The 13,917-nt window shown below is 42.9% G+C and overlaps 1 protein-coding gene across 1 annotated transcript; it reads left to right on the forward strand.

The window, feature by feature from the left end:
• The first annotated feature begins 310 nt into the window (after window positions 1–310).
• On the forward strand, window positions 311–7,519 carry LOC123411418. The gene is made up of 9 exons (XM_045104356.1): window positions 311–452; window positions 1,895–1,965; window positions 2,104–2,205; window positions 2,307–2,349; window positions 2,429–2,500; window positions 3,620–3,787; window positions 3,878–4,144; window positions 4,234–4,316; window positions 6,144–7,519. The coding sequence occupies exons 3-9, from the start codon at window positions 2,182–2,184 to the stop codon at window positions 7,269–7,271; spliced, it is 1,785 nt and encodes a 594-aa protein (XP_044960291.1). The 5' UTR covers window positions 311–452; window positions 1,895–1,965; window positions 2,104–2,181; the 3' UTR covers window positions 7,272–7,519.
• Window positions 7,520–13,917: the final 6,398 nt, after the last annotated feature.

A 13,917-nucleotide genomic window follows, 5' to 3' on the forward strand; every position in this document is an offset into this window, starting at 1 on the left:
TTGTTTCAAAATTTTGTTAACCGTTTTTCGCTTTTACGAACCTTTTATGTTCACTTTTTTTTTGCTTTTCTTTTATTAAAATTTCCGCCCTGAAATTGGGCCGGACCATTATGCAGGACGCGCGGGCGCAGGTTTCCTAGCCGGCGCTTGAGGCGCCGACTAGGCAAGAGTTTCTATTGCGCTTTTATAGACGGGCCAGGTCATATGGCCATGTCTAGGCCCACTTCGCTAAAGTATTTTGAGCCCATGAGCAGTCAGGCCCATCCGTTTCCATCTGAATCCCCGTGTGCCACTACCGTACTACTCGCGAGGCGGCGCATGGTGAGGCGGCGGCCGCCGGCGAGAGAGACGAGGGATCCCGGCGTCGCCCGGTCGGGAGGCGCGAATCCTCCTCCTACGCCTCGCGCTCGCCGGCGCCGCCGTTGCCCTCGACCCGGGCCTTCCCTCCCCCAGTAAGCGCGCACCATTCCGAAGCGTCTGCCTACTTCGATTTGGTTTGGTTAAAGCGTCTGTGTCGCGCCTACTTCGATTGTTGCTTAGCGTATGTGGTACCAGTATGAGGATCCCGGTTCGATTATCTGAAGAAAAAGATGGCTTCCAGGTTTCGATTTGAGGTGCATTTCGTCTGGGATCTCTTCAAAAATAATAAGTACTGCATATGCGCAATCAGTTCCTTCAAGAAACTAACATGGGCCACACAGGGCACAGGCCATGACATATATCTTTTGGGATAGGGGTGGTGATAAGCATTGGAACCCAGGGCGGTCGCCCGTGGCGTGGATACTTTCTCTTTTAGAAGTTTTTTTTTTTATTGATTTTAGGCTTGGCCCTGGTTGTTTCTTCCTCAGTTGGCCCCATCCCACTTAGAGGCTGCATCAATGTGCAACATTATTCGCATATCTTCCTTGTTAAGGAATCAGTTATATACCTTTTTTTTTCTTTGTAGAAATCAACCACACATCTCATTAATGTTTGTTGGTACATTATCGTGTGGATAGATATGTAGGTTTAATGCCTAAAAAGAGCAGATGTGGTGATGCAATTGGGGCTAGGGTGAGTGTCTGTTGCGGCATTAAGATAGCGATGCAATTGCGGGTACAGCTAGTATATATTTTTTTGACTTTTGTGAAGTTATCTTGTGCATCGGTGCAATTAGTGCTCATGCATACATCATGTACAATTGCGTGCTTGCAACATTGCCAGCCATGCACCAGGAACCACCGCAAGATCAAATTCACTGGCATGCATTAACCCATTAATTATACGAGATATCGCCTCGGCACCTGTGCACAGGAAGACTCCTTGTAGTACAATTCTTGGTATGCATGACAGCATATGCTATAAATCAGTGAAACTGCTCCATGTTATAAATAACGAAGCTGGCCAAGAAAATTACCTTATTTATCCTGCAGACTTTTTCCTGAGGAATATCTTAAAGCAGCACATCACCATTTGGTTTGTTTTGACATTTGAAAGTTGAGACTTGAGACCCTTTAGGACTTGGAAGTTCTAATGGTTGCAACTGAAGTATTGATATGTTTGCTAATTAATAGGTGAATGTCCTGCTTGCTTTGTTTCTTTCATATGAATACTACGTACTGAATGAACAAAAAAAATAGTACTGTGTGTGAGAGCTAGGGAGAACATGCATGTGCCCTATATGCGCCTTAGGTAAATTTGGAGTCATGAACATACTGAGAATACATTTCAACATATAGCCATCATTATTACATCGTTCATCACTAGTCACCAAACAAAATATCACGAAAGCCTAATCAACAAGTGTCATAGGCCACTCAAAATATAACTAAAGGCTAAAAAGTCTCTCACTAGCACATCGATCTGTTTTTGTCTTTTTTTGAACTTGTTTCTGCATTGACTGTTCGAAATGCAGGTCGGGTCACATCAAAGGGTGTGCCAAAAGCAAGCATGATGATATAAAACAGATAACATGAAGTCATGATGGTGAGGGTTCACACCTTCTTAGACCATGTACAATGCAATATGCTTAGAGAGGTGCTTAGTAAATAAACTGTGTTTTTCTTAAGCACCGATGCTTATGTGTGTGGTAGGGTTGCGTAATTAAGCATCTGCTCTCTACAGATAAGCACCGGCTTGCATTGTACATGGTCTTGCATGTTCTTTACATTGGAGACTGAAGAGGCATAAGAGGACAAAATAATGATGTTAACTTGTATCTCTCAAGTAAGTATATCTTGTTCAACCTCCATGTCCAAATACAGGTCAGCTTTTGAATAAATCTAATCCTTAAATTCTTGTCCTTTTCTGACATCATCTGGTATAAGTGTCTATCTTTTGCCCTTGATGAAGGTCTCACGCCAAAAGAAGGTATTAGATCCATCAAAAACGTTTGTAGCCTCCCTTTCCTCCCCATAGGGTCTCACTGACCTGATGAAAAATCTTTCAGTTTTAGTTCTTGATCAAAATCCGGTTTCCCTGTGGACCATCTCCAAGACGCTTGCTAGATTCAACTTCAAAGGTGCGCATTTCAATTCCCAAGCATCTCATTTTCCCTTTCCTGTCCAAAAAGGAAGTTGTTTTTAGAGGGAGAATGAAAGATAATAGGTAGTACATCATTTGGATCTGATGAAAGTTGCACATAATTTTGCATATTCATGGGGCTACTATAAAAGGCATGATTTGATGTCTGTTGGTGTCTTCTATCCACACAGGCACATCTGATTAGGGATGTAAATGGCAAATAAGTGGCAGCCACAAGTCCCATTTATTTAGCCTTTTCTAGCTTTATAGTTCATTTTCCTCGGAAAAAAACTTTTTTTTGAACTACTAGAAAATTAGTGGGTTTAAATGGGATTAAATGGGACCCAGTTCCCATCCCTACATCTGATTGAATTTCGGATATTTCATATTTCTGCTGTTTGGTGGGAAGTTTAGGTGTACGGCTGTTTGGCTGGAAGTTTGGGTGTAGGGCTGTTCGGCCGAAAGTTTGGGTGTATGGGTGCTTGACGTGAAGTTTGGGTGTACGGTCGTCCGGTGGGAATATTTATATGCTCTATCCACCATGATCTGGACCACTAATTAACGGTTGGATGGCTTGCGTGTGTGGATATAGAAGTATAGAACGCTTCTCATGACATGAAGCTTGGCGAGCTATGGCCCCACATGACAGTGAACCTGTCCTGAGTATGATGCATAGATCGTACAACCACCATATATGTGGAGCATTTCCGTAGATATATGACATTTTAAAACAGAAAGGAAACAGATGCAGTTCCATATAGGATAGTGTTACTGTGTCACCCTTCCAAAGGACCATTAGATTATATAGCATATGTGTGTGTAATATATTGTGTGAACTTCCCAGTTTAAACAGAGGCAGCATATGTAGTTTGTAATGGGATATAGCTTAGCTGCTAGTTACTGGGCCGGTCTTCCAAGTGCTAGTAGATTGCAGAAAGTGTTGGATTATGTGGTCAAATGAGAAAAAACACATACCAAGTAGCTATACTTGTCCTTAGAAGATACTCACTTGTTGCAACAGTACGTGCAGATTGGGATATTAGTATAACTATATTTGGATATGATAACATGGTGTTTACTCTCCAAAGTTTTGAGTCTAACTTCTACTGTTTTGTAGTTCTTCCTTTCCTTACCCCAGAAGAGGCCCTAGATTTCCTTAAAAGGGGGGTTGCTAAAGATGAGGAGCTTGATTTGATAGTAGCGGAAGTTCATCCTGGCAACACAGAGATGGGCACCTTGGTGCTGTTTCACCACATCCTGAACGAACTTGAAGTTCCTCTCATCAGTAAGCATTTGTATTCAGAGCTGTATTGTTTTAAGATATTTTTTTCCATCCCAAACTCATTAATCTAGGAGTGTTGTTTCTTGGTTGCAGCTATGTGTGCCTATGATGAGGCAGTCTCTGCACACATGACCCTTGGAACATGCTTCAATGTGATTAAGCCGTTGGATACCAAAACTGTCAATTTTCTAAGAATGAGAGCACTGCAAAACAGGTCTATTAAAAATCACAGGTCTGAAACTGAGGATGAAGAACAATATGCGTTGAATCTGAATGTCTATTCAGATAATCTGGGTCGGTTCATATGGAGCAGTGAGCTCCATGAGAAGTTCTTGCAGGCTGTTGAAGTGCTCGGGGCGTGTAAGGCTATCTGCACTTGGCTTAAATTATTATGTTTAACAGCTGAAAAAGCATGACTTTTGAGTGTGTGTTTTCTTTTTGGCTAACAGCTGCTACGCCTCGAAAAATTCACCAGTACATGAATGCCAATGATTTGAATTTGACCATACAACACGTAGCAAGCCATCTCCAGGTGGGTGATCAATTTAGTTTATCTGCAACTGCGGTATTGCCAGTACATCAATAGGAAGTATGTACATTGTTGTTAAATTTTGTTTGTTTAATAAACGATCATTAGTAGGAGCTGACATCCTATGCATTTGCATATGCTAGTTAGATTAAATTGATTGAACGTTTGGCATTTGAGCCTTATATTTTTCTTTCATCGTATGCACTTTCCCGAATGAAACTTTTTTGTTTTTACCACTAATTAAGATGATATTGTCATTCTTTTATAGCCTTCAAGTTCGATGGCATGGCCATTGGTCTGTCCAGTCGTTGGTTCCCACCACTACAGGCTACAGCTGACAATCCCCCTTGCTGCTCGGACAAAGTCATGGTCTCCGAATCTGGCTCGGATTCGGATTTCTGACTCAGCAAGATGTTAGCCTTGAAGTTTGATGGCATGGCCATTGGTCTGTCCAGACATTGGTTCCCACCAGGCCACCACTACAGGCTACAGCTGACAATCCCCCTTGCTGCTCGGACAAAGTCATGGTCTCCGAATCTGGCTCGGATTCGGATTTCTGACTCGGCAAGATGTTAGTCTTGAAGTTTGATGGCATGGCCATTGGTCTGTCCAGTCATTGGTTCCCACCTCTACAGGCTACAGCTGACAATCCCCCTTCCGTGGCCATTGGCCATTGATTGCCACTGCTAACCTGATCCCCCATGCATGAATATTTGGTTAAGATGGAGCCTACCACGTACTTGCCATTTCTATACATATATATTGATTAACCAACAGAATGGTTGCAGCATTGCCTAAACTAATCCAGCAGAACCAGCTGATTGCAAGAGATCTGCTCACCCTGCTCACCCTGGCACATTAAGTACAAGCAGCTAGTGCTGCTCGGACAAGGTCATGGTCTCCGAATCTGGCTCGGATTCGGATTTCTAACTCACCAAGATTTTGAGGGACACAGTAACTAACGCAATGAGGCTGACATTGATAACGAGTGACCAAAGAAATTGATGTTACGTGCAGATGAGTCCTTTTACCTACTCATGTGCTCATTAATATACAGTGATTGAGCGAAAGGGAAAAAGGGAAAAGAGAAACAAACACCTACCGGAATAACAGCAACAACATAATAGTCATTTTGTTATGATTTGTTTGATCTTAGTGCCAAAAATAAAACATTTCCTTGCTGCTATTTATTTTGTGTAAATATATGTTCTGCATTGTTCAATCAGTTGGGCAATTTTCTGTGGCAACGGTGTCTGAGTTCCAAAATTTTAAAGAACTATATGCACACTGTTGACGAAACAAATAGGAAGAGAACGTTATTTAATATTTGACCTTTTAATTCATACCCTAGTAAAAGCTCACAGTTACGGGCAAGCTTGCATGCTAAATACAAGGGCCAAGATTCCATTTTAACAGGAAAAACTTGGAAGGAAAGAATGTTTACACCGTGATACTCTACCATGTGTCCTTTGTTATTTCTTAATTTGTCCTTCATTGCTATTTTCTCCTATATCGGTTAAATTGGGGGCTTATTGACGTGACTTTGGTCCACCCTTAGCTGATGCTAGCGGTAGGGTTTTGGCTTCTTTTTGGCCTTGTTGCTAGTTTGTTTTTACTCTTCGTGCTTTCTTGGCATTCTCCTTCTAATACAAAACTAAACACGTCTTGGCGCGTGTTTGAGAAAAAAAAAGCGTGCATACTAGACAAGTTTCAAGTTCCTCTATTTCAGCGTTGTTATGCTAAAGCGCTAAAATTTCCGCATTACTCTTACTTTCTATATTGTGATGTCTGATCCCTCTCTTGAATGTCCTGTTCTGTACTGTGATGTAGAAACACCGGCTGCGAGCGCAGAAGTTATCTCACGATGAAGAGTGCTATCAACATTATGCCAGCACAGAAGAATTATCTGAGATGATTGCAGCGGCGTACAAGGCAGACAGTGCTAAACCCAATAATCATCAGGCAACAACCCAGACGCAGATCACACATGGGGTTGCCTCTGCTATCTGGGACAAGTACCCCGGGATGGTGTGGCCACATGTGAAGGGAAGTTCAACTGCCTCTGCTATGTGGTACAGTAACCCTGGAAAGCCGCGGGGACAAGTGGGGGAGAGCTCGGCCAGAGCACGAGTTTCTCAGACTGCTGCAAGCCCACCTCCAGTTCTGTTACATGGTACCAAGTCCATATGGGATCGGTACGAGGAGAGCCTGCAGAACTATAATGAGAGCCTGTCATACAAACGCGGGGTGCTGCCTATAAAGAGCAAAGCACTTCATGGACATGGACGCAGGGTTTTCATCAACCTGGAGAAGGAGGAGACTAGTCGTACTGAAACAGCAGGCAAGATTGTTATGAACCTGCAGAGGGATGACATGCAGAAAGCCACCACGGACGAGGTGCACGCCGCAATTACTCCGCAGGAAGGCACAATGGACGAGGTGCACGCCGCAGTTACTCTGCAGGATGACACCATGGATGGGGCGCACGCCGCAGTTACTCCGCATGAAGTGAACGAGGTGCCTGTTGCAGCCATGGGCGCTGGTGATCTAATGGACCTTGGGAGCGGTAGCCTGCTTGACGGTATGGACAACTACCACCCCATTGCAGAGAATGCGCAGTCTGAGCCTTTCAGTGACTGGGCTTGGGCGGAGGTGCAGAAATTCTGGACGAACCAGATGGAAGGACAGGGGCAGGAGCAGCAAGGCCTTGAACTAGTGGATCTGCTCCAGGTAGACGGCATTTCACCAGAGGAACTGCTCCAGGAAGACGAATCCTGGAACCAGGCGCTTCAGCAGGCAAACCCGGCAAACGTCGTCGTGGACGAACCCATGGCTGAAGAACCCGTCGCTGGAGACGCCCCGGTGTACGATCCTGTGAACCAGTCCGGTGTCGCCGACAACATGTTCTCGGTCTGGAGCCCCCAGTTTGCGGGCGACGACTACGGCATGCCGTTCTAGGCCCCGCCGGAAGAGGGACAACTGAAGAACTGATTTTTATCTTATAATATAATAATCTAAGACTGGTGAACAGTATAAGCAATAAAGGTTCCTGGGGGAAATCCTCGGGAGATATATGGGAGAGCTGCTGATGCTCGGACATGTTTCCAGTGCCCTGTGGCATTGGTTAAACCCATTCGCTAGTATCGGTTTTCGGACTTTTGTGTATTGTCTTCCTCCATGATGCATTATGACCTGATAATTCCGTATGTTTTTCATTGTCAGTTCTATCTAGTCTAGGGTTATTGTTCTTCGAGCGAAGGAGCACCAGGCTCCCGAGTTCATCACTAGTTCCCTCTCTTTGCAAACAAGTGAAGCAAAGGTACAGAAACCAAATTGAGGCCCTTACAAATCAAGGCTCAATTTAGTTCTGCAAGCTTGCTCTTTTTACAAATCATGAGAAAAAATTGAAGTAATTATGGTGCCATTGGTGTAACTGGGAAACCAATCTGTAGCTTTAACTCCCAAGGCTGAGGTATGGCTTCTCTCTCAGAAAAGAGATTGAGGTATGGCGTCCTCTTTTACTACACGGACAGTATTGCAGAATAGGTGCATCTTTGTGCACATATATTAGCTCTTTATCTTGGGAGTTCTTTATTGCTGCCCGACAAATAATTTTAAGGTTTGGCTGAAACTCAGCTGGGTGAGTTTTAACAATGTCTCATTCATTTTTCTGGCCGTTCGATCGTCACTGGTACGGCAGCCCATGTGCCTGAGTTTACATGGCTTTTTATTTGTTTGTGTACCGAGCTATTTTCTTTTTCTGAACCAGCCGATGCGAACGCTACCAGCCCTTGCATACTTTGTCATTTTTTCACTGTACCGTCATAAGGGGCAGATCTTTTTTAACGTTTTTCTTTTTCTTTTTCTCATGAAAAATTGATGTTTTCGTTTTCTGTATTTTTCTTATTTCAGTACATTTGGTAGAACATTGTTTCACTTTTTCACCTTTTCCTTTTTTGGTATATTTTTTATTTAGCTTAATATCATTTCTTACGAGATATTGCAAAATTGATTGTTTAGATTTCTTTTACAAAAATTGCCTATTATTATTACTCCCTCCAATTCATATTAATTGTCACTAATTTAGTATAAATTGTTCTAAATCAAGGACAATTAATATGTATTGGAGAGCATATTATTATTATTATTATTAAAAAATCGGTCAACTCAATTTTATTACTTATTATCCATTGCAAAAATTATTGTTTGGTTTAGTTTATAAAATTGCCTCATATTATAAATTCACCGGTAAGCACAATAATGAAGCTAAATTGAAAAACTAGGATGGGGGTAGGACGAGAACTAGTTTCATGGTCATCATTAGACACGCAACTGCACACGAGCACAAGGCAAGTAGAAGTGCAGTGGAACAGGGTTATTGACCAGTAGGATGTCTATTTCTGAGCACACAATTACAAGTATAGTAACCTGACGACAACTACATAGGCCACGATGCGAATACAACTATGATCGCAAGAGATTGTCGTGCCAATGGCATATCCACCGCTAGATACACAAATCCAAGCGTTATTTAGCGAACATTGCACGCGGCCCATCTCGACCAATTTTTTCTTTTCCTTTTTTTTTTAGTTTTCTCTTACCATTGCTCGTCGCGGCCTTTTCTAATTTTTGGTAGAAACTGGACCGGCGAGCTGCGGTTGTACATTCGTCTTCTGCCCATATTTTTCGGTTGTAGCAAGTGGAGTAGAGGATAGAGTGTGGCCGTTAGAAAATATATGTTCATCTCTTTTGCTTCTTTTCTTTTATCTATTTATTTCCCCTATTTTTATCTTTTCTCTTTCTATTCTTTTGCTTCTTTAATATGTTTTGTCGGTTTTCAGTTTCTAATTTTAGGGTGACAAGAATATGTAATTCTTAGTTAGATGATATTTAGTTTATCTTGGCTAACAACATACCATACTAGTTTTAAATGAGAGTCGCAATGGTAATTTTATAAACAGAGTCGTAACTGTAAGTTTTCAAATAGTGTTGCAACAACAAATTTTAAGTCCGGTTGAAATTGCAAGTTTTCAAATTGGGATTGCAATTGTAAGTTTTCAAATGGGATTACAACTACAAGTTCTTAAGTCGGGTCACAACTGCAAGTTTTTCAATTGGGATTGTAACTGCTAGTTATTCAAATCAGGTTGCAACCATAATTTTCTAAATCAGATTGTATTTGCAAGTCTTTTAAATGGGATCACAACTGTAAGTTTTTAAATTGAGATTGCAACTGCAAGTTTTTCCAATGAGGCTGCAACTACAATTTTATAAATGGGAATTTAATTGAAAGTATTTTAAATGAGGCAGAAACTGCAAGTTTTTAGGTCGGGTCACAATTGCAAGTTTTCAAATTGGGATCACAACTGCAATTTTCTAATGGGATTCAATTGCAAGTTTTTCAAATGGGGTCGCAACAACAACTTTTCAAATTGGGATCTCAATTGCAGGTTTTTTCAAGTCAGGTCACAACTGTAATTTTCTAAATGGGATTGTATTGCAAGTTTTTCAAATGGGATCGCAACTACATGTTTTTAAATTGGGATCACAACTACAAGTTTTTTAAATCAGGTCGCAACTGCAATTTTGTAAATGGGATTGTAATTGTTAGTTTTTAAAATGGGGTAGCAACTGCATGTTTTTAAGTCAGGCCGCAACTGCAAGTTTTCAAATTGGGATCAGAACTATAAGTTTTTCAAATGAGTCTGTAATTGTAATTTTATAAATGAGATTGTAATTGCATTTTTTTAAATGGGGTCGCGAGTGTAACCCACACACAAGTAGACTTGCATCCAATTTTTTGCATTGTGAAATTAGCACCGACTACACATAGGGAGAGCACTCACACACTACTGGAATCGACATATACGTCGGGTGCCACAGACTCTCGACAAAGGGGCCAATAACTGCCGGCAAAGCCTTTGCCCACCCGGCGTACACATCTCAGGAAAACAGAAATTTGCCGAGAGCCTGGACACGGACACTCGGCAAAGAGTTTGCCGAGAGCCAAACAATACCTCTCGGGAAAAGAAAGTAGCTAACGGACGGCAGACACAGACGAAGGTTACCACGTGGCGTAACTTTGCCGAGAGGGGCCCTCGGCAAAGCTAGCCAATACGAAAGAGCCGCGTGTCCAAAGCGTAACACGTGTGTCTCGCAGAATAAGTCAAGCACCGTCTTTGCCGAGAGGAGCCCTCGACAAAGATAACGAGTAGGAAAGTGCCACGTGTCCAATGCCTGACATGTGGATCCCGCAGAATATGTCGAGCGCCGACTTTGTCGAGAGTCGCCCTCGGCAACGATAGGCAATAGGAAAGTGCCATGTGTTGAGTGCCTGCCATGCTGGTCCCGTAGAATATGCTGAGCGCCGACTTTGCCGAGAGGCGCCCTCATCAACGATAGCCAACAGGAAAGTGCCATGTGTCCAGCGCCTGACATGTAGGTCCCATAGAATATGCCGAGCGTTGTCTTTGCCTAGAGCAGCCCTCGGTAAAGATGGCAGACGGCGCTAGGTTGTTTTCCTTTACCGAGAGCACTCTCAGTAAAGGTTGTATCTTGGTCTAGTTTCACAGGTTTGCCGAGACCCACTCTCGACAATGTTTTGCCCAACAACCTTTTTTGCGTTTTTGTTTCTTTCCTGCAGCAAAACATATACAACAGCAACATATAGTGCATCACACATAGAACATCTCACATATAAGCATCATTGAACAGAAAAAGCAATGATTCTCAAGAACATCCCACATAAAAGCAATAGTGCATAAAAGGTGCAATAGTTGTCAAGCACACTCGACTACCACAAGTTTACAAGTCTCAAGATCATACAAGATGCAATAGTTCTCAAGCACATACAAGGAACAATTTTCAACACAACATAACATGACGTTCAAACAGTTTTGAAGATTGGAGTGGTAGAATTAAAATTAGAAGGCGTCATTCCGTTTGCTTCCCCAACTCCACCAACTTGAGGTGGAACTACCGGAACATTGCTGTGATGGATTGACCCAATAAGATGAATGAGTATCAACATATGGTAACACCAAAAATGGTGATAGAAATAGTTCGAACAGAACTCACAATGTTCTACTCTGGCGTCGGTGGTTTGCCTTGCATAGAATAAAGATTGTCCATCATATGTTGTAAAGAATTCACTAGATCATCTTGTGCCTTCAACTTAGCCCGGTTGTCGTCGTTTTCTCACGAGAGATGCCATAAGTAGGCTTATCAAGGGTGGTTGGGACCGAAAGGACACCGACAGGCTCCCGGAACAGGATTGGTAACTAGCGAGCAATACGCACGATTGTTGGAAATATGCCCTAGAGGCAATGATAAAATAGTTATTATTATATTTCCTATTTCAAGATAATCGTTTATTATCCATGTTATAATTGTACATCGATACATGTGTGGATATATAGACAAAACAATGTCCCTAGCAAGCCTCTAGTTGGCTAGCCAGTTGATCAAGGATTTCTGACCATATGCAAGTGTTGCCACTTGATAACTGGATTACATCATTAGGAGAATCATGTGATGGACTAGACCCAAACTATGAACGTAGCATGTGATCGTGCCATTTTGTTGCTATTGTTTTCTACATGTCAAGTATTCATTCCTATGACCATGAGATCATGTAACTCACTGACACCGGAGGAATACCTTGTGTGTATCAAACGTCACAACGTTACTGGGTGACTATAAAGGTGCTCTAGAGGTATCACCGAAGGGGGCCGTTGAGTTAGCATGGATCAAGACTGGGATTTGTCACTCCATGTGACGGAGAGGTATTTCAGGGCCCACTCGGTAATACAACATCACATACAAGCCTTGCAAGCAATGTGACTCAAGTGTGAGTCACGGGATCTTGTATTACAGAACAAGTAAAGAGACTTGCCGGTAACGATATTGAAATAGGTATAGGGAGACCGATGATCAAATCTCGAGCAAGTAACATATCGAAGGACAAAGAGAATGTTATACGGGATTATATGAATCCTTGGCACATAGGTTCAACCGATAAGATATTTGTAGAATATGTAGGATCCAATATGGACATCCAGGTCCCGCTATTGGATATTGACCGAGGATTGTCTCGGGTCATGTCTGCATAGTTCTCGAACCCGCAGGGTCTGCACACTTAAAGGTCGATGATGTTTTAGTATAGTTGAGTTATATGTGTTGGTGACCGAAGGTTGTTCGGAGTTCCGGATGAGATCACAGACGACACGAGGGTTTCCGGAATGGTCCGAAAACGAAGATTGATATATAGGATGGTTTCATTTGGTCACCAGAAAGTTTTTGGGCATTACCGGCAGTGTATCGAGAGTGACGAATGGGTTCCGGGTATTCACTGGGAGGGGCCCACCCACCCGGGAGTGAGCCCAGTAACCCTAGGGTGGCACACCAGCCCTTAGTGGGCTGGTGAGGCCAGCCCAAGAGGGCTATGGCGCCACAAGATAAAAATACCAAAGGAATGAAAGAAAGAAAAAGAGGGAGGTGGGAAGGAAGGAGTGGACTCCATTCCCTAAACCGAATTGGGGTGGGAGTCCACCTCCTCCCAATCGGCCAGTGCCCTTGGGGTTACCTTGAGCCCTAAGGCTAGCCCCTCCCCTCCTCCTATATATATTGGTGGTTTTAGGGCTTTTTGATACACAACTTTGCCACATGCAACTCAAACCTATACCACGTAGTTCTTCCTCTAGATCGGATTTCTGCGGAGCTCGGGAGGAGCCCTGCAGGAGTAGATCATCACCACCACCGACGCGCCATCACGCTGCCGGAGAACTCATCTACTTATCTGTCTCTCTTGCTGGATCAAGAAGGCCGAGATCGTCATCGAGTTGTACGTGTGCTGAACGCGGAGGTGCCATCCGTTTGGCGCTAGATCGGAACGGATCATGGGACAGATCGTGGGACGACGGTGATTTGAATCATGAAGCTGTACCACTACATCAACCGCGTTTCTTAACGCTTCCCGCTTAGCAATCTACAAGGGTATGTGGATCCAATCTCCCTCTCGTAGATGAACATCACCATGATAGGTCTTCGTGTGCGTAGGAAATTTTTTGTTTCCCATGCAACGTTCCCCAACAGTGGCATCATGAGCTAGGTTCATGCGTAGATGTAATCTCGAGTAGAACACAAAAGTTTTTGTGGGCGTTGATGTTCAATTTGCTGCCCTCCTTAGTATTTTATCGATTCGGCAGTATTGTTGGATTGAAGCGGCCTGGATCGACATTACTCGTACGCTTACGAGAGACTGGTTTCATCGACCAACATGCAACTCGTTGCATAAAGATGACTAGCGGGTGCCTATTTCTTCAACTTTAGTTGAATTGGTTTTGACCGAGGCGGTCCTTGGAGAGATGTTAAATAGCAATTTGCACATCTCCGTTGTGGTTTTTGCGTAAGTAAGATGCGATCATACTATATACCCATAGGAGCCACGTAAAACATGCAACAACAAATTAGAGGACGTCTAACTTGTTTTTGCAGGGTATGCTTGTGATGTGATATGGCCAAAGACATGATGTGATATATTGGATGTATGAGATGATCATGTTGTAATAGTTAATATCGACTTGCACGTCGATGCTACGGCAAC

This window comes from Hordeum vulgare, chromosome 7H (genome assembly GCF_904849725.1).
Source record: "Hordeum vulgare subsp. vulgare chromosome 7H, MorexV3_pseudomolecules_assembly, whole genome shotgun sequence".
Classification (NCBI taxonomy): Eukaryota; Viridiplantae; Streptophyta; class Magnoliopsida; order Poales; family Poaceae; genus Hordeum; species Hordeum vulgare.

What these genes read in the sequence shown, in the direction of transcription:
- LOC123411418 (XM_045104356.1), top strand. Translation starts at nt 2,182, where the DNA reads ATGATGTTAACTTGTATCTCTCAA. An exon ending in TGTTGAAGTGCTCGGGGCGT is followed by an intron (nt 4,145 to 4,233) that starts GTAAGGCTATCT and finishes TTTGGCTAACAG; the next exon opens with CTGCTACGCCTCGAAAAATT. An exon ending in ACGTAGCAAGCCATCTCCAG is followed by an intron (nt 4,317 to 6,143) that starts GTGGGTGATCAA and finishes ACTGTGATGTAG; the next exon opens with AAACACCGGCTGCGAGCGCA.